The 21,398-nt window shown below is 38.3% G+C and overlaps 1 protein-coding gene across 1 annotated transcript in view; it reads left to right on the forward strand.

Annotated features, from left to right (window-relative positions):
• The window catches only part of LOC127579019 (XK-related protein 7-like), a 177,715-nt gene that overhangs the window by 144,101 nt on the left and 12,216 nt on the right, over positions 1-21,398 (forward strand). Inside the window, exon 2 of the mRNA XM_052031655.1 lies at positions 16,341-16,540. Coding sequence (XP_051887615.1) covers positions 16,341-16,540 — 200 coding nt within the window. The remainder of the gene's footprint in view (positions 1-16,340; positions 16,541-21,398) is intronic.

Below are 21,398 nucleotides of genomic sequence, written 5' to 3' on the forward strand. Positions count from 1 at the left end.
GTCAAAGACTAAAGATCATTGTCTTGAAATTCCCCTCCACCGAGTGATGTTGAGCAGGTCGTATACAACAATGGTCACACGTTTCACTCTAACCCTGAAACTTGGTTCTGTTGAAGTTGGACACTGAGTAGAATATGTTGGCATTACTATATAATGCATTTAGTTACCAAACCAGGATGAATTTTCAGACATCTCTAATCTAAGGATGATAAAGGGTCTTGACCTGAAATGTTGACTTTTCCCCAACAGATGTTGCTGACTGGCTGAGTTCCTCCAGCAGTTTGTTGCTGCAGACGACAGCAACAGCAATCTCTTGTGTCTCTAATCTAAGCCTCTTCTATAAGTGGAAACATCAGATTATTAAGCAATTATCTCCTTGTTTTTTTTTTGTAGGAACTTGACCACAATTTTGTTGCCACAGTTCCTGCTCACTAACTGTGACTAGGCTTAAAGGACCCACTAGCCAAGAAGCCATCCTGAAGTTGTAAAATGGATTATTAGGATGCAAGTTCTACAATGGTATTATTACTCACTGCAATGGTATTATGTGATTTAATTTGTGTGTGCGTATATGTTTAGTTATTTCTTCATACCAAGATCCCAAGTGCAACTCCTTAGAAAACTGAGTGTCCTTTTATAATGGTAAATAAAAATGCAACAATTTCCAGTTTCTATAGTTTCAATTTTCATAAAATGGTATCCTGTGACAAGGTAGAAATTTTAATTCTAACTTTTTATTGGAAGTTGTTATTGTTGAGTATTGCTCAGTCATCTGTAACTGTGGTGGCGAGAAGCTTTGAAAGTTTTTCACAGAGGCTGAGGTTGCAGTGTCTCCTTAAACATAGTGGGTGTGGAGGATTCAATGCTGTTAGTCTTGCTCCAGTCCCTCCTGATATTGAAAGAATGGAACAAGTTATCTGTACGCTCAATAGTTGTATTGAAAAACTATAATGTCAACATAATCATACAGCATCCCAAATTCTCCTGAATTCTGCCCATTTGTAAATGTTCCAATTTATTGCAAAATCCATAGAGCAGATCAAAATCAACAGAAGCTAAATGGAAGTGTGCATTTAAAGCTGGGTGCTGATGCACTAGCTGAAAGGTGTGAAAAGGGTAACAGATTTATTGGATTTGACATCCACCAATTTTTACTGTGTGGAGGGCAGAGAACCATTAAATATCCTCTTGTGCGTCATTAACGTGCACTCTGTGCTCTTGTCCTAATGGATTAGTTGATGATTGCTGGGATGCTGTTCAGTGTATCCAGACACAAAAGAAACAAAAATTGCTTGCTTGCTTCAGCACAAAATGACAGGGTGTGCAAAAGTGTATCATTCAAGTACATTTTTTGTAATGCAAGGCAAGAAATCATCTCTGCAATGTACTGTTCACTGAAAATAAAAGAAACAAATTTAGAAATGACAGTTTCTGCAGAGAGAAGCCAGTTTAATGGTTCAGACCAAGACTAAACTGAAGGTTTTTTATCTAAGTAATGATACACATTTTGAAACACTGTTAGTTTTGCTGGGTTATTACCATTGATTCACCTTTTTGTTTCTGCTATTTACAAGTTTATATTTTATCATTCCTGTCTGGTAATTAACAAATGAAATTCTGGGATCAACTACAGATAACAGAAGTATTCGGAGAAATTTTCACATGGGCACTGGAACTCTGCTAGCCAAAGGTGCAAATCTGAAAATACAACCTACCTCTCTGGTAAAGATATGAAGCACAATTTAAAATAACTGGTAAAGTACTAAAAAGGACAAGGACTTTTTTCCTTCCCAACCATTGGGTGGGCAGTGTCAGGAGCTCATTGAAAGGGTGATAGATGCAGAAACCCTCAGAATACCTTCTTTTAAAAAAAAACATACAGGTGAGATTAGGCGCTTGAGAGTGGAATTGTTTTCACAGCTCTTAGAACCAGCACTGGTCAAAAAGCCTCATTCAGTGTTGTAAACTTTCACAATTCCTTGAAAATGACAACACTTTAAAAAAGAATAGCAATGCATCTTAAGGCAATAATTTATTGCTATTACATTTTAGCAAAATCAGTGTTGTAAATCTGAGTTTAATGATAAAATAGAACAGCTTCTGCACAACAATCTCTGTTTATTCCTAAATTTTTGTCCTATTATATCATTAGCAATTGTAATAATTGAACTTAAAATTAGTATCAGTACAGTACACCAAGAACATTCTGCTTTTGATATAGATTAAATAGTTAATCTGATACTGAACTAGTGGCAGTGAGAATGTTTTAGTAAAGTAGTGAATGCATTCCAGTAACAGCACATTTGCTTAATTGCTCTCTTAATGCAGGAAGAGACTTGTGCAGGAATTATACCAACTGCCAATAGGCACCTGTGTGTGTATTAGGCTACAGTTAGTCCGTGGTTAATTTTCTGCTTAATAATTGAACTCATCATTTTTGTCCTCCATGCTTATAGCTATTGAGTAGAACTGCAAGCTTGATTTCATGCATTGCAAAAGGGTTCCTTGAGCTTTGTATACCTTGCAGAAATTAAATCAAAACAATTGTCCCATTTCCTTCAAATTATTCTGCTTTTGCAGAATGTTAGTATCGCATTCCAGAAAATGCCATTCCAGTATAAAACTGTATGAATGTGAAAGTACCATCAAAAATCCCTGTCCATGCTCTAACTGTGCTGTTTCCTGCTTGCCCTTCATTTGGGCTATTTGTTGATTCCTCAAATTCTGGGCCTTTTGCATAATACTATCATCATTTCCCTGGCTATTGGCAGGAATGACTTCTAGCAATTAGGCTCTGTAAATCTATCATTGCAATGGCTAATAGTGCAACAAGACTTAATTTAGGGAGTGAACAGTAGGATTGTTACTGCAGAATGTTGTACATTGGGATCAAATTTCCAGCACCCTGCAATCTGCAATTAAATGTGAACAATACTCTTTCCATTTACCCCTTAACCCTTAATTACCTTATCAAAACCCGTCTCATTGACCAGATTTTTGTCTCCCCTTTTTTATATCGTGGCCTTTGGCTTGGTGTTAGATTTTGTCTGATGATGCTTCTATGAAATATCCTGGGACGATTTCCTCTGTGAAAATTCCTTAATAAATGCAAATTATTGTTGTTGTCAGTACTGCAAATGCTGTTATCTTTACATTTAAAAGGAGCAAATGGAAAGGCTGTAACATATAGAAGCACTGCCAAATACATTTGTATTGACGTGCATTTCTGTTTCTAAATTTGACAATGCTTTGAATAAATGTGCTATCATCTTCACTCCAGTGCACAGCAGACATCAAACAGAATTATGAACACTTCACAAGTTCTTCTTGATGTGCCAGTTAACCATCTGCTGCAAATTGCTTCCTTAATACTATACATTAAATTTTCTTCAGCATGCTTGATAGTGGAATCATCTGTGAACTTTCTTGAGTGCAGAAATCTAAAAATAATTTTGCAGCTTTAAGCCTGTAATTGAAACTATCCAGCACGGATGTAGGACTATTGTCACTTTGCATAATATGCTGTAAAATCTTTTTGTCTGGTTGTCTTGTTTTACTCTGCTTTCATAATTTACCCTTTTTAAAATTCCAGTGTTTTCAATATCATCATATGCCTGTGGATAATTTTCCCATTAGAAAGTTTTTTTAAACGCTGGTGAAAAGCTGCTGCATTCACTTGATGGTGCCATTGATGTTAGTCATATTTTTACAGTAATAATCAGACTTGTGAATTTAACATTTCTATTTTAAACAGAATCCTCAACACAACTTGCTTTATCTATAAGTATCCTCATCTTAAATTATGAATGGCAACTCCTTTTACCCATTGAATGTAGCATTAGTCATTATAAATATTGTGTAACATTTTTATTATATCAAGTAGAGATGCATAATATTATAAATTCATGAGTAACGAAACAAACTGCCAACCTGAATGTTAACACTGGCACTTCGGAATTATGCAAGCAGAGACCAAGCTGCCAACAAATCCTCCTGACCTCATTAATGTGTGAATCCGGAGATTTTAACCCTGGGCTTCATTTGCATAGCATTCATCTGCTTTCTGTCCATAACTGCTGGAAAGTGACAGCTGACAATTGGGAGGGAATGGCTTTATATATAGTCTTTCACATCTACTTCAGGACATTTCAGACTGCTTACAGTCAATTAAGTACTTTTGAAATATTGCAATGTTGAAAATGCAACAGCCATGCAGAGAGTAATGGAGGTGAGGGAGTGCATTATGAAGAGCTGCTGACTGAGAACATGAGAATAGTCTATTCAGCACCTGGAACCCTTGCTGTCATGGAGTGATATCAAAGCTTTGCTGCATGTTGATTCCATTCAACGCCTTTGATTCCATATCCTTTTACAGCCACTGAGGCAAAATGTACTGACCTTGGCTTTGTAATTAATTTGCCTTGCATCTGCTTTTTTTAATAAGGAAATGATTCTATGCTTCCATTTTGAATGAAGAAGCATTTTTGCTTTTGATATAGATTATGCTAAGTGAGAAAAAAGTTTATAACTTATATTGGTTCATTTTCAGAATCCTGAAAACATCAATTAAATTGCCCTCTTTGGCTTTTCTGCAGTGAGGAATGTAAATAATCTCCCCTAAAAATCTAACTTGTAGCCCAGGTAAAAGTCTGAAATTCCACTGCATTCTTACCTAGGACAATAATGAAAAAAGCCTACTGTATATTCTGGCTCTTTTTTTTCCACCCTATCTTTTACATTTCAGTGGACTGTGTAGAAGACCCTTAAATCTTGTGGACCTCTGTTGATTGCCAGTATTGAAGTGTATCTACAACTATTTTGCCCACTTATTGTATAATTTTATAACCCTGGTATTTTTTTCTTTCTATATTTCTGATGACACAAAAGGTTGTTAATAAGTAGTGTGAATCAATATGACTACATATTCACTAGCTTGACACCTCCTACTGTCTTCAATCCTACATATTTTAATTTTTTAGCAGTCACCTGTGAAACCTTACCAACTGCCTTCTAGAAGCCCATACAAGCTGCAACCCATAGACATTCCCATGTTTGCTACTTTAGTTCAACACAGAGTTCAATTTTGTGTCATTAGATTTGACTTGCTCTTTACAGATCCAGGCAGCCTCCTAATCACTTCAAATTTCTTTAAGTGCTCAGTTACTCTGTCCTTATCAGTTGGGACCAGAGGAATAGTTCACTCACTCATGTATGTCATTAGAAGGAAGAGCATGGGTCAGAGAGGCATGTACTTTCCTGCTGTTCCTGTAGGATTACTTCTTGTTGAGGAAGTGCCCCAATAAATGTTCTTCTCACCTGCTTGGAGTTGGTGTGAGTAACAGCCAGCAGCATCCAGGAGAGAGGTCAGCCATGAAGTCCCATGGGCAATCTTGCCTGTTCTGCAGAAAGGTTCATATAAAATCACTCTACTGGTATGTAATTTTTTTTTACACAGTACAGCAGCTAAAGTCTTTAAATCCTATTTGTTTAAAGGAATGGTATTCTCCATCGCTTCTCTTAAATAAACCTCAGTGCCATATTACCAAAAAAAATGTAAATGGATTAAAACTGTGGTTCTCTTCACCTCTGCCAGCTCCAATCCATTACTGGGAGATGGAAGGCTGCCAAATAAAAGGTCCAGTGTGTGAAGCTGCAGTAGAATGAAATGCAAATACTAATGCTTCAGACCAGAGGAAATGTGCTGCAGGCCGAAGCATCAGTTAGCGTCTCTGTCTGATTTCTCTCCTGACTCCTGTTATGCCTTATCTGAGCTCATCTCATCAATCCAATTCACCACTTGGTCTCTTGACCTCATTCACACAAAACTGTTGACCACCTAATTTTCCTTCCCCTGGAAGTGGTATCAGTTATGTTCTGAAGGGTGAGCTCATCTTGTATCTAAGCAGTTGTTTTTTTTTGCAGGTAGTGCAATTCTTAAAATTAATTTTATGACGTGATCTCCATGCCAAAAAAAAGGAAAATACAGTGGCTGATTTTTTTGTCAGATCCAAAATATAGTGGGATATTGCCCATGTAATTTGTAGACTTCATTACCTCACGAAGCAAAATTCAATGGGGGGATATGAGCTCTTGAAAATTTGTACAACTGCAATTATTCAATAGATTTAAAAGTAAGATTCCTGTTTGAGCAGTGTATTAGTAAATTTTTCCCTATATCTGCCTTTTTATGAAATCCTTGATTATTGTCCTCTTTTCATTTTTGTTAAATATCCATCTTTCTCTCTGCTCACACAAGAGACTCCAGATGCTGGAATCTGGAGCAACAAACAATTTGCTAGAGGAATTCAGCTGGTCGAGCAGCATCTGTGGGTGGGGAAGGGAATTGTCAACATTTCGGGTCAAAACCCTGCATCTGAAACATTGACATTTCCTTTCCTTTCACAGATGCTGCTCAACCCATTGAGTTCCTCCAGCAGATTGTTTGTTGCTCCAGATTCCAACATCTGCAGTCTCCTGTGTCTCCACCTTTGGCTGTTTTAGTTCATTTCAGCTCCTGTCTCTGGAATTCCCTTTTTGACCAACTGAGTCTTTGTCATCGTCCCCTCAATGACCACCTCTGACCAAACTTTTGCTTACTCCTCCCAACATCATCATCTGCATTTTGGCAACCAATTTAGTCCAGTTACCATTGTGTGGCATTTTTAGGATGATGGCTATACATAACAAAATGCAAAGATAACAATTCAAGAAAGAGGACAGCTATTGTATGTGAAGCAACACACAAGATGCTGGAGGAACTCAGCAGGTCAGGCAGCATCTATGGAGGGAAATGGACAGTTGACTTTTCGGGTCGAGACCCTTCATCTGGACTGAGCTCCTCCAGCATCGTGTGTCTTGCTCCAGATTCCAGCACCTGCAGTCACTTGTGTCTCTGGCTATTACATATATTCATTGGATTTGTCAGTTAAAAGTTTGTAAGAAGTGAAGAAGGCAAAATGGTACATCAAAAAGATTTATGGGCATCACCCATGGATGACTTGGCATTGCGCTGTTAACGACAATCGAGTAAATCTATTTTCCTTCTAAAGAAATACTTCTGTTCTGATTTTTCTCAATTATTACAGAAGTAATTCACAAAGATTGGAACTTGACACTGATAGAAAAAACAGCCTTGTACCATGTTTTATAGAACACTTTTTAGTAATATTTGTACTATTGCACAAGAATGTGTAATGATCAAGTCTTAGCCATGGCTTAGTTGTCTCTGAGAAAGTGTATGGGTTCAGCTTACACTACAGGGGCTTGAGCGCAATACTCTAGACTGGCATTTTGTTACTGTACTGAGGAATATTGAACTGTTTGAGGTACCACCTTTCTGTTCCTGAGCAGCTATGAAAGATACCATTGCATGATGTGTAGGGCAAAGTATTTAGCTTCTGTGTCCTGTCTAATTCCCTTGACAAGAAACATCTCAAAAATGATCTACTCATTATCACATCTATTTGCAATCTTGTTTTATGCAAATTGTCTGCCATTTTTCATAAATTGCAACTGTGACTACAATTCAAAAAGTGTTTCGTCAGCTCTGCGGTGGCCTATTATAATGAAAGGTACTAAATAAAATTCAAAATGTGAGGCAAGATATTTAAAATTTATCATCACGCACTTCAGCCCACTTTAGGCTGATACTCTTTAAAGATGCCACCTTCCCATTCCAGATGCATCATCTAAAACCAAGGTTAAGCTAGCTAAGAGTTTGTTATTTTCATCAGACTAGTATTTGGCATTGCACAATGGTTCATGCTGTTTGTGTATTTGTAACTTACAGCAAAGGCCAAATTACATACAGCTTGCATCATTGCAAAGCGGCACAATTGAGATAGTTGGTTCATGGCAAATTGGTAAGACTGGAAAACAAAGCAGAAAATAGCTTTTTACAAGTTGTTTTCATTTTGCAAACTTCTTCAAAGTGACATTTCATTTTTTTAATTTTGTTTATCTATTCATGTTGTAGGAAGTAGCACAAGAGTGAAATTCCATGTTTGTTTTCCCAGACAAAAGAGGCACAGGATAGCTTCAGAGGAAAAGCTAAAACCATTTCCAGGCCTCTTCTGCCAAAGTTACAACAGATGAGGAGCTTTCCTCTGTAAATTCACCGTGTTGTCTAGCTGCATTTGTTACAAACATTCAAGAGAGATGATAGCACACACTCTCTAGGTCAAGTAAGAGTGGCAGTTGTTCCTATAATCTCTTTTGGAGGTAACAGCCTCACTTCTGGAGGCAAAAGAATGGCAAGTGTTATCATTGTGCGTTAATATACCAGTAGACTGCTGTTATAATTGTGACAAACAATGATATTTATATATACATGTCCATTACACACTGTAATTTTATTTGCCAGGAAAAAAAAACATGAGTTGTAATACAGCAACTGCTTGACAACTATCTTTTTGATCAAATGGAAAAAATATCAATATTAATTCCAGGAGATAGCTGGCTCCCAATGTTACATTTCTTAAATTGATTCAAAGAAGTATTAAACCACAGAAGATACTGCATTATCTCCTCTTTAAGATTGACTCATCCATAGTGACCCTTTTATAAAAACAGACTCTAATCGTGAATTCTACAGGAAGAATTCTTTTTTTAAAAAAATGGCAAGAGGGTAGAGTTGCTGCCTCACATTGCCAGGGATCGGGTTCAATCCTGCCCTTGGGTGCTGTTTGCATATTCTCCCTGTGACTGTGAGGGTCCGTAGGTTTAACTGGCCACTGTAAATTGACCCTAATGTGTAGGTGAGTGGTAGAATCTGGGGGAGTTGATGTGGGGAGAATGTTGAAAAAGGGATTAATGTAGTATTAGTGTAAATGGGTGGTTGATGACTGGCACAGACTCAGTGGGCCAAAGGGCCTGTTGCTGTGCTGTATGTCTCTATGGCATAATGACTTCCTTGATCTGTGAGGCATATTTTGACATATTTGATCATTACAAAATGGAAAGCTGAAATATGAATTTAAATAACACTTTCCTGCAACTTGCTGTTCCCAAAGCATGCTAGGTACAATTAACTCCTCTTGTATTGACAAGACTGTTATATAGTCAAAAAGGAAGATCTATAGTCCACAGCCACTCACACAAACTGAAATGAATGACCATTTACTTTTTTTTCGTTGCTGCTGAAGGGAAATTTTCATTTTGTATCTGTGTATGGGATGTTTGCAAGGTTACCTCTATACATTTTGATTTTCCCTAGATTGGTGGTGGGCTTTCACCTTGAACAAGTAATGTTCTTACAGCTATAATATTCCCAGAATGTTATTAGATGCTGAATTGTAGGAATAGTCAAAAGGCATTGTTGTCTCAGTAAGGAAAGACCATGAGCTTGTGTCTGGTGCTTTTGCATCATTAATGTTTTTGGTCTTTTCAGTGGGGGTGGTCCTTCTGGATAGAAATGAGATACAAGTAACCATGGCAAATTGTCGCTTCTCAAATGTTGTAATTGTATCTGATTGCACCACCTCTTCTAGCAGTGCATTCTAGAGATCAGCCATTCTCTGTGCTTATCCCTCAGATTCCCTTTAAAACTTTCTCCTCTCACCTTAAACCTATGCCCTCTTGTTTTTGAATTGCAGGAAAAATTTAAGCCAAGCTGTCTCAAAAGTGACCATCACTGGGCACTCCAAGAACAACAATGTCTTAAAGCAGCAGTTCTTTAAAACCTTCTCACCACATCAACTCCCCCCTGGATTCTACCATTCACCTACTCATTAGGGACAATTTACAGTGGCGAATTGCGGGGCACAAAGCACTTCAAAATACCACATCCACAGAATGTTGGGGATATATGGGATGGAGATTGATTCAAGTACAGGTGTGAAAGCCAAACTAAGGCTCTAAACTGAATAATGTTGAACTTCTGTACCAGGTAGACAAATGAGTAGTCTACGATGTTACAGGCTTAAGCTGTTAATGGTGGTTTGGTCTTAAGTAGTCAGGAATTAAGGCAAATGCCCACCTTCTGTCCTGCTATTATATCCCCAGCTTTGACATTCCTGTACCAGTCAGCTTCTGCTCATTTACTCCAACATATTGCTGATGGCACCTTTGGAATTTTTCTTTGCTACTTACCTGGTTAGAACACCAGTATAACTTTCTGTCCTTTGAATAATATCATGAATAAACAAGAAGATAAGTTGAGGGGAAATTTGGATTCTATGTATTCTTTTTTCATTAAAATATATTGTTTAAATTATTTTCCTTGTCAGCTGGCTGTCAGTTACTAGCTCTTAGCTGATGAAATGGACTTTACTGTATAAAGTATGAAGCATTTTCTTAAAAATGCAAAGCTATACTCAAAATTCATAGCAAGATTTTACAAACTGGCACCTAAAATGTAAGGCTAGATTTATAAGCTTGAAAATTAATTCACACTATTGCCATTTTTTCTTTTTTTTTTGTTAAAATTGACTTTACACAGATTGAAATATGATAATAGCCATTTCTTGGTATATTGCCCAAGGCCATACACTTCCTGGAGTAATTCACCCATTCAAATGTGCACTGGATGATATTGCTTCCCATACAATGCACCTAGAATCACACAGCCCTTCAACCCACCATTTCTAGGCTAACCTTTTTGCCCATCTACACTACTTTGATTTGCTCACATTAGGGCCATATTCTTCTATGCCTTTCCCATTTAAGTGTCTGTTTAGATGCCTCTCAAATGTAGTAATTGTATCTGATTACACCACCTCTTCCAGCAGTGCATTCCAGAGAACAACCATGCTCTGTTCTTTAAAAAAAATACTTATCCCTCAGATCCCCATTACAACTGTCCTCTCACCTTAAACCTATGCCCTCTCGTTTTTGAATTGCAGGAAAAAATTTAGGCTAAACTATCTCAAGAGTGACCATCACTGAGCTCTCCAAGTACAACAATGTTTTAAAGCAATAATTCTGATTGGGACCTCTAACTCAAGTCCCATTCTGGTATTTTTACCAAGCTTATATGCACGGCACTTGCGCTTTGTGGCTGAATTTTGGCATCCCACCCAGATGTTCCTGTCTGATCTGGCCCCATTCCTCTGCCTGCAGTCACCAGTTCTCTCTACCTCCAAGAACCCATCCTTAGTCCCATATCATACTGGCTATAATGTGGACCCCCCATTCTGTAGTGCTTTGCTATAAATTTCAGTATCACCCAAGCCCCAGAGTGCCCACAGCCAAAAATTAATAAGGGCACCAGAATTTTTAGGTGATGTTTTCTCCACCTTTGTTTGGCGCAGATTAAAATTTTGCCATGATTTCAATTGAAAAGACTAGATAAGTAGAATTAAGCAACTTTAAATTATGTGTATGTAGGATAATGAAAGTAATGAATGGCGATATTTTCTAAACTGAAATAGATCTTTGGGGATTGGATAATGTTTTATTACAAACCAAACCTTCAAAATGCACTGTTGATGTCGGCAGTTTTTGTGCCCTGTCATTTATTTCAAATTGACCTTGTTATATGTTTTGATGGATATGTACCTTGAGCAGTAGGATTGGCCTCCAAGGATATAAAATGCATTTTAAAAAAAACATGCCTTTCAACCTTTCCCTAGATTCTTTGCAATGTTTGCAAAATCTTTTTAAGTATGAATCTTAGCTATTTATCATGAAAAAATTGCTTTGGCAAATGACAAATAATTTGTTTCTTTGTTATCCAAGAGTGAATAAAAGTGAAATGATTTTATTTACTTATAAACTGAGGTAAAATGGCAACCACAGTTTAATACCTGCTTATGAAATTGTTGTGAAAATAAAAAAAACTGCAGATGCTGGAAATCTGAAATAAACAAAAGATGCTGAAAAAAATATTCAGCAGGTCAGGCAGCATCCTGAAACATTAACTGTTTCTCTTTCCACCGATGCTGTTTGATCTGCTGAGTATTTCCAGTATTTTCTGTTTTCATGGATGACATTGTTTTGGTATTCTGAATCAAACCATTCACGGTATTTCAAACACCGGTTGTAAGAGGATTGCAAGAATGCAATTTGAACGATAGCTTCTGATTGAAGACCAGTAACCATAATAAAAAATTAGCTGGAAGTTATCATTTAGGGTTTGGGTGAAAGTTGTCTTGTGCTAACAGGACTGCATGCTAAACATGTGATTACATGTATGTGTGAGCCTCCTCTGGTGGTTAAAAATATACTAGTGATATGGAAGAATCTGCCCTTTACAAAAACACTTAAATCAGTTACAGCCAAAGTGTAAAATGTATCCAGAAGGTTCAAATTATGTTTTTGGTATCACTCACACCTGATTTTAATACTATACTGGATTTACAGACTGTGGGCATATTTTATACATTCCCACAGGGAGTCTTGCATGTGAGGAATGTACATTCAAAAATTGCAGGCATCCATCCCATGGGAGAAGACGATGGGGACTTTCTAATATTTTCCCTGAATGTATTCACGGTGTTTAAAGCTCTCTGCTTGAAATAATTCTGTAAAATTTACACCTGCTACATCTTCAGATGCCAAAACTTATTGTCTACAACACTCCTGGCCCCTGCTGAATTCAGCAAACCCTCTTACCCACTGACCAATAGTCTTGATGAAGATACTTAACTTTCTATGTTCTCCAATGCATACTGTCTCATTTAGCACTGCTGCAGACTTTACATTCTCATCCTGCACACACTGCAATTCATTCACCCATGACATCAGTAGATTACAGAATATTTATGGACAATTCCACCTCCAAAGCAGGACAAGATAATGCACAACTGAAAAGCGCAGGAGCTAACCAGAGTGGTTAAGTGTGTTAACATATTCTAAACCATTGCAGAGGCTGTGACCCCAGAAGCATGTCTGGAAGCATTCAGGATTCTTGTATCTATATAGCCAGTCCTCTTCACATCACACCTCTTTTTAACAAACTGCAGATAGCACTTATTCTTTCCCCCCACCATCAAAACACTATAATCAGGCCACTCTTATCCTTGCATCTTTTTCATCATCAATGTATAAGAGCTGCAGTCAACAGCAACTGCAAGAAGGTAGTGGCAATCAAAATACTTTGCATGAAAGGCATACTAAACTAGCAAAGTACAGCAGGCCGTTGCATGTTTTGTACGTGAAGTTGCCATTGCAAAATTGCGTTGTGTAAGAAGTATGAACAGTGGACAGATATTTCATGCTTTGCACACAAAGGCCTCTCCTCCACTTACTTCGGCATTATAGAGGCTTGGAGGAAACCGAGCAGGTTGTGAATTGTGAGAAAGGATTTATGGTGGAGAAGGACCAGAAGTGGAGGAGGTAGAGGCAGAGGGACATTAACTGGGGCAGGGTCTTGCCTGCTTGGATCAGACGCAGAGTGGAGGTGGTCACATGCAACCTAATGGGAAAGTGTGATGGCGATTGTGATAGTGGACAGTTGGGAGTCCACATCCAGTGGTGATGCGGTAGGATTGCAATTCACCCAGAGTACAGTAACGAGAGACTGAAGGAGACTTTCAGCACGAGGAGTACATAACCTAAAGAAAGCTATCTGCAGATGATTCAAAGTACTGGACTCTGCCCATACTGACCTGATTAGGGAGGTCTCGGGTGCATTTTGCAGAAGGGGTGTGGCCAAATATGCATTGTATTCTGGGCACTATTGCACATATCCAGGCATTTTTATGTTCAAGTGCACCAAGTACACAGTGGACTCAAAGCTGGTGTAATCTAGACACCACATAGTAAGTAGCCAATACCTTATGTGAATCCATTTCTGACTGAATTCGTCATGCAGTGCACAGAGATTTGGGTGTGTCTGACAGGATTTCTGACCACCATTCCTCTCCCATCATTCCCAATCCATGATACTACGATTCAGGTAACATGTGGTGAACACCAGTCATGAATAACCCATAGCCAGGACAGAGGTCAAGGAGAACACAGATGCTAACTTGACAGAGGGCAAGGTTGTACATGAATTCAGTCACCAAGGAGATGAACTCTCAGTGGGGAAGGTTACAGAAGAAGGCTGAAGGACTGACCACAATGAAATTGCCAGCTTGACGTGGGGCTTTGTGCAGAACATGTAATTAGTGGCCACTTGCATTTTCACACGTGTAGGTGCTACCATAATGGAAGAGCAACTGACTGTCATTGTTGTTGGCAATACAAGCAGAGCATTTGCAAGACAGTCCACATTGAGAAAGTGTTAGTTTTAACTCCAGTTTGTATGCTGTATCAGACTTTGTGTGACATCAAGGTTTTCATTGTATGCAGTTGCGTGCATTAGAATAATGAATTATGCAGCCAGTGTGTAGCCCATTTTTCCTCGTAGCCATCCTTTTGTTTTACATAGAGGCACAAGTGTAGTTGACTCAACTGGCTGCTACAGAATGAAGGAATTGACCTGTTGCCTGGAATCTGGGCTTTGATCTGTATAAGATAGCACATCAGTTAGATGCTGAGGAAGTGAAATCCCATTTGGTTCTGCTGGAGGCCAGCATTAACTTGGTGCTGACAAGATTTTGTACCTGCTTTCAGTGGTCTGTGATCCTGCAAAGACAGGTGCTCACTGTCCAGTAATATCTTGCAATGTTAGCTGACTTTGAATAAGTTGTCTTTACCAAATTTTTCATGGCAAATTTCCAAATCTTTTAAGCATCTCCAGCTTCTGCTCAGATGGCACTAGGCACATTCAAGGTCATTACTGTATTTGCCTTGGTGGTCATTGGCCATCAAGGCAACTACAGTTGGTAAGTCGCATAATGGGCTTGGTCATAGAAGATGGAGGGTAATTGTAGAGGCGTGTTTCTCTGACTGAAGGTCTGTGACCAGTGGTGTTCTGCAAGGATCAGTGTTTACCCTCTGTTTGTGATATATATAAATTAACTAGATGAAAAATGTAGGTGGTCTGATTAGTAAATTTGCAGATGATACAAAAATTCATGGAATAGTGGATAGTGATGAAGGTTATCAAAGGATACAGCAGGGTATAGATCAGTTGGAAATTTGAGTGGAGAAATGGCAGGTGGATTTTAATCTGGACATGTGAGATGTTGCATTTTGGGAGGTCAAATGCCAGAGGAAAATGTACAGTAAATAACAGGGCCCTCAGGAGCATTGGTGTACAGAGAGATCCTGGGGTGCAAGTCCCTAGCTCCCCAAAGTTAACGACACAAGCAGGTAGGGTGTTAAAGAAGGCATATGGCATACTTGCCTTCTTCGGTTGGGGTGTTGAGTATAAAAGTTGGGAAGTCATGTTGCTGCTGTATAAAGATCTTTTACAAAATCACAGTTAAAATTGTACTGCAAATGCAGCCTATTTTGTTTTTATAAACTGATGGGACTGTATGTGCATTTCTGTGTTTTACAAAAATGTGTTGGTGTATGCATTGTGTAGCTTTTTTCACATTAATGTACCAAAGTTTGTTTGAGTCTAATTTCTTTTGATTGGAACGACTGTTGAAGATTCCTCTGTACGCATCTGCTTGCACTGTTCCCTAGCTGCACCCTTGCCCACTCGATCTTCCTCCTGTGCCTTCTCATACTACTATCCTCTCTGTCCCACTCTCTCTTGTTCACGATTGCTCTCCTGTTGTGCATATGCCTTGTAACCAATTGTTTTGCCTTATGACCATTACCTTCTGGCTTTGAATTGAATTCAAATTCTTTATATCTTTATTGGATGGTGTACTCTGGTTAATATAGGACCAGCAGAAACCAATGATCTGAACACGTGCTCAAAGGCCACCATGGCAGCTGGGGCAGTTAAATTTGGTTAACTGTATAATCTGGGATAAAAAGATAATCTCAGTAATGTTAACCATACAATCACCAGATTGTAGAGATCCTGCTGGCTCATTAATGTCCTATTAGGGAACAAAATCTGCCACCCAATCTGGCCTACATCTAACTCCAGATCCAAGCCAATGTGATTGATTCCTAATTGCTCAGCAAGGCAAGTTTAATGACAATTGGGGGCGGGCAATAAAAACTGGTTTTGCTGGTGACATTCACTATCCTTGACTTAATAAAATAAAAGATACAGATTGCTTCATGTTATTGAAAAGCTACAGTTGTGCTTTTGACAGGAAGCATCTGTCAGAAGCACAGACTGTAGATTTTCAGTAACATGAGGCAATAATTTTGACATTTATTTTCATTGAAATATTTAAGTAGTCCAACAATGCAAGGTTTACAGTCTTAACTTGGAATCAGATTGATTAGGCAGTAGCCTTGGTCTGCAGTCGCTGTGTAAACTCACACCGTTTATGCAGTCAAACAATATAGAAATGCATTTATTGTATACTGGATGTCTATAAACAGAGGATTTTATTGAATTACTCAATTGTCTTGCATATTATTTCTGTGCTTTTGAATAGGTATCTTAGAGCCATGTATCTTGGAATTCAAAGCCGCTGGCACAGAGAACACGAGCGCCGGCACTTCTACTGGAGGATGATGTTTGAGAGTGCTGATATAAATATGTTACGCCTGCTGGAGACCTTCCTTAAAAGTGCACCTCAGCTTGTACTGCAACTAAGTATTATGGTGCAGAGAAACCATATTGGGAGCTTGCAAGGTAAGACTCAATAATAATTGTTACAATATAAAGCTATGAAAGGAACCCGTCCTTTAGGAGTTGAAAAAGACTCCACTTTTGCCTCTCTCATCCTACTTTCTCACCACATTATAGAATCCCTTCTCTTTAGCACTTAATTATCTCTTTAACTCATTGGTGCTTTCACTTCCCTGCTGTGTTTTTTTATCTTCACAATTGTACCTTGGGTTGCAGTGTAATGTAACAAGAAAATTTACAGGTTTTACAGATTAGTGCTATTTGAGGGGAAGGGGGTGGCTTTGGGGGCTACACGACACAAGCAATGATAAGCATGGCTCTCTCATCCCCGATACAAACATACTGCTGGATGAACATGTGGAATTCAGGGGAGGTAGTGTGGCCACTACTCAGTAGGAGTGTCAGTGGGGCTTAAGCAATACGCCTTTTTGCTTCTAAAGTGAATGCTACGACTAAATCAAATTTTCTCCCTTTCCCAGATAATGTTCAACAACCTTGTTATCTGTTATATGAAAGTTGAACATGATATTCTATCTTAATCTTTAAAAATATCTTTCGGTCAGAAGGCCTGAATGGTCTTTCTCCTGCTTCCATAATGATCTATCAATATATCTAGGTTTTATGTAAATACAATAAGTTTGTCTATTGTACCCATTTTTGGCATTAAAATATTGATTTAAAATTGACTATCATATGTAGTTACTGTAATAGTTAGTGAAACAAATGGTTAACACAGTAGTGATAGCTAGGGGAGTGGATCAAGAACACGTTGATGCCATTTTATATCTTGCCTTGCTACTTTAAATTTGAATTTGGTTAATTAAATGAAATACAGAGTTTCTATTCAGTGGAGTAATCCTGAAGCCATCAGATTGGTAAATTGGTTGTGTTTTCAACAATGTAATTTTAGGGCAGAAATTCCTGTCCTTGCCTGCATTGGCCTGTTTATGACTTGAGACCCATACACATTGGTTGACTTTTAAGTGTTCTATGAAACAGGCTAGCAAGCCACTCAGTTATATCAAACTGCTACACAAATGTTACAGTGCTCAAACCTGATGGACCATTCATCAATCAGCTTCAGACACAACATGAGGTAACTCAGTTGGGACACTCAGCCCAGCTAACTCTATGAAGCCCATCTTGCTAGCATCTGGGAGCTTTTGCCAACATTGAAACAAGTGATGTACAGATTAGCCAAGCAACAATCTGGTATGGGTATGCTGAGAGAATCATGGCTATCAGACAACTTAACCATTCCTGGAATTGTCTTGACTTGCCGATTGAAGATACCCAGCTGAGCTGGATGGCAGCACAATGGGATACAATCAAAAGTAGAGCGGCCCTGGAAATCTTCTCATTGACCAGACCCCATGAAGTCTCATGACGTCAAATGAGGCATGGGTGAGAAAGGCTCCTTCCGATTAACAACGATTGAACTTCTTCAACTGATCAATCAGTGACAGTCTTTGCTGAATATCACTGGAAGAATCAGCATGGACCTTGGCTTGATGATTGTCCATCCAAAGAATGGTTTAGTAACACCACCATATTGACTGAGGAAAAATTCAAAAGTCAGAACAACTTTATAAAAAGTAGCAGATTCAAAGAAAGATGAGTAGTTCATGAGCAACAATCAGTGTCTCAGTTAAATGTGTTCATTGGCTGAAATAATGTAATTAAATATGAAACCAATGAAAAATTGCTAGATTTGTGGGGGTGGGCCGGAAGAGAGGCTGTGCTTAACACCAAAGCTGATTCTTGGTCCAAACATTTCATATCAATGTGGCTCTCCTCAACAATGAGGCAGCATTTGACTGAGTAAAGCATCAAGGAACACAGCATAATTGTATATCAGTGCTTATCGGAAAATATTCTCACCACTGATTAGAGACTTACCCAGCAAACAGAAAGATCATTATGGTGTTTGGAAGACAAATCTCAGCCTTGAGATATGACCAGAAGAGTTCCTTACAGCGTTGACCTCAGACAATCTTCCCTAATTTCACCATTGACCATCTTGCAGTTTTTAGCACTTGTACCATAGCAAGTTGCTGCTGTGCCTCTTGACAAGAATTCTTCAACTTCTGCTGCCAAATCAATGATTTCTATTAGTTTGAAGGACATTATCTGTATGCATGAAAATACCAAATGCAAATTCTCCAGGTTGCAGACTACCCTGTCTTGGAAATACATAATAGTTATTTCACTGTTGGGTCATAATCCTAGAACTTGCTGTGTAACAGCATTATGAGACCATCTTCAACATACAGTGTACATTGGAATGGTTCACAAATGTGACTCATTACCATCCACTCCCAGAGCAATTGGATGGGCAGTAAATCCTGATCTGACCAGCAATATCAACCTGTTTAAATAACTCCTTCATTACCACTTCTTTTGTCAACACAACCATATACATCTGAGTTTTCATTGCTTTGCACCATGATATTGTTTTAATGGTCATGAATTAGTGTTGAGGTAGATTCATTTTCAAGAAGCTTCATTTGCTTTCCCGCCACCTCAATGAAAAGAGTCTCTATAGCCCCCTGGAGATGATTTTATTAATAAACTGTACCACAGTCATTCCATTCGCTTCCTGACAAAATTAACAAATACTTGGATTCCTTATAAAATGATGATTAAGCGGTATCTAAAATATTGTAATTTTAAAAATAAAATGTTCTGGAAGCACTCAGCAGGTCAGGCAGCATCTGTGGAATGAGCAAAGGACACTTCAGGTCAATAACCTTTGTTAGAAATGGTAATTGTTAGAGTATGATGGGGAGAAAATAAAAGAGAAAGTGTTTGATTTGGTGGAAGACTGGACAGATTCATGAGGTGAAAGCAAAAAAAAAATTGATTAAAAGAAAGCAATAGATCAGACTGGAGGAGATGTAATGGCAGAATAATTATTTGAAATTACTGAGAGAATGTGGAGTGGATGCTGAAAATTTGAAACAAAAATGCCAAAATGATATAAAATGCCTCATTTGAAAATGAGATGCTGTTCCTTGAGCTTCACTAAAACAGTAGGAGGTTACAAACAGAGAATAAATTGGGAGTGAGTCAGAGGATAAAAGCAATAAGGTCACTCTAACTTCAGTCATGCTTGTGGACTGAATTGTGTTGAACACAGTGCTCACCCAATATGATTTTGGTATCCCCAGTGTAGAGAAGACTCAATTGTGGACAGTGAGGAGGGAGGAGGTAAAAGGATAGATTTTTTTTATATAATGGAAAGGTACAATGTGAAGGACCACAGATAGTAGTGGAGATTAGTGTGAATCAGGGCATCTAGAAAAGAACAGTCCCCTTGGAAAGCTGAAAGGATGGAAGATTTCTTCTTTATTCTGCATCTTAAAACTCAGTTTATCTCTGACTATTCCCAATTCTGAAAGGTCATTGATCTGATACATTAGCTGTTTTTCTCTCTCCACAGATACTGGCTGATCTGCTGGTATTTTTTGCATTTGCTGTGTTATTTTTTGGATTTCCCCTATCTGTAGTATTTTGCTTCCGAAATCCTGTCTCTCGTTTTGTTCACTTCATTGTGAAATGCATATGACAGATGCAGAGTTACCAACATGATACGAGGGATATGGGGTCTGATTGAAAAGGAAAATTGGGAGCAATTAGAGCACCGTGAAGATTAAGGAAAGAATTCAAAATGATGAAAAGAGTAGACAGGATAAGTATAGGTTATGTGTACATCAAATTTAATTGCTGCCTAATCAATAGGTAGCAGATTAGCACCTACAGAATAGAAAAGAGCATTATCAAAATACAAGAAACTAGGACTGCAAAATTAACTATGAAAGGGCCTTAATTTTGTGGCACCCTTTAAAAGTGCACCCTAACCTGAATGTTTTGTTACCATTTTTTAAAAGAGCCAGAACAGAACTTTCACAGCAAGTCAAAGTTGCAGCCCAATTCAATTAAGACAACTCCATTTGAGTTGGGAAGTTTCCTAATTCAACAATGCACTGTAAGATTTTGGCACACAGTTGATCAATCTTTGTACTAAAAATAGATACCAAAATGTTGGTTAAATGAGCTATTTTAAGACTAAGCAGTGATGCTAATATCAGCTCTCTTTTTGCACTAAACTGTAGTAAAAGAGAAATTATCTGTGGTTATAGGACATGCATATATCGTTCCAGTCATGTTCTTCAAGTGTATGAACAATGGGAGAAAGCAATAACTTGCACTTACATTGCATGGAATTACTGACATTAGGATAGATCAAAGTGAGTCACAAACATTGAATTACTTTTGAAGTATCGTTACAATGGTTATTTAGACAAATGTAGTAGACAAACTGCATGCAATTTATGTCTTACAAACAGCAAATTTGAAGAAAACAAACATGTCTGAATGAGTTTATCAAATAAATTATGGGAATGTAGTTAAGGAAGTTTACATATTGATCCTGTCCATGATTAATTGGTAATTAAAACACCTTGTTTTAAGGATTTGACAAAAAAGCAGCTTGGAAAGAAATCTAATTTTCAAGGTGGAAGTACCAGTATCTGAAGATGCTTGGTAAGCCAAGCCTGGGTTCACTGAAGAGAAATACCAGTTGGTGTTGCTTTGGGCATCATGCAAATGTATTGTGTTGACTGGCAAAGATGGCAGGAGGTGCTGGGGTTCCCTGACATTTTCCTGGAGGAGGTGACGTTGGCTGGCAGGGCCAGTTATGGGATTCTATCGACCTTAAGTGGGTGGAAAAGATTCCAGTTTTCTCTTGAAGACAGCTTGGCCAAAATCAGTCTAAGTAGTAAGCAATCAGCACATCACCTAGAGGACTAATCTGCAGCATGGAGATACCTGGTAAACTCTCAATCAAAAGTGGGGAGGG

The sequence above is a fragment of the Pristis pectinata genome, chromosome 16, assembly GCF_009764475.1.
Source record: "Pristis pectinata isolate sPriPec2 chromosome 16, sPriPec2.1.pri, whole genome shotgun sequence".
NCBI classification, from domain to species: Eukaryota; Metazoa; Chordata; class Chondrichthyes; order Rhinopristiformes; family Pristidae; genus Pristis; species Pristis pectinata.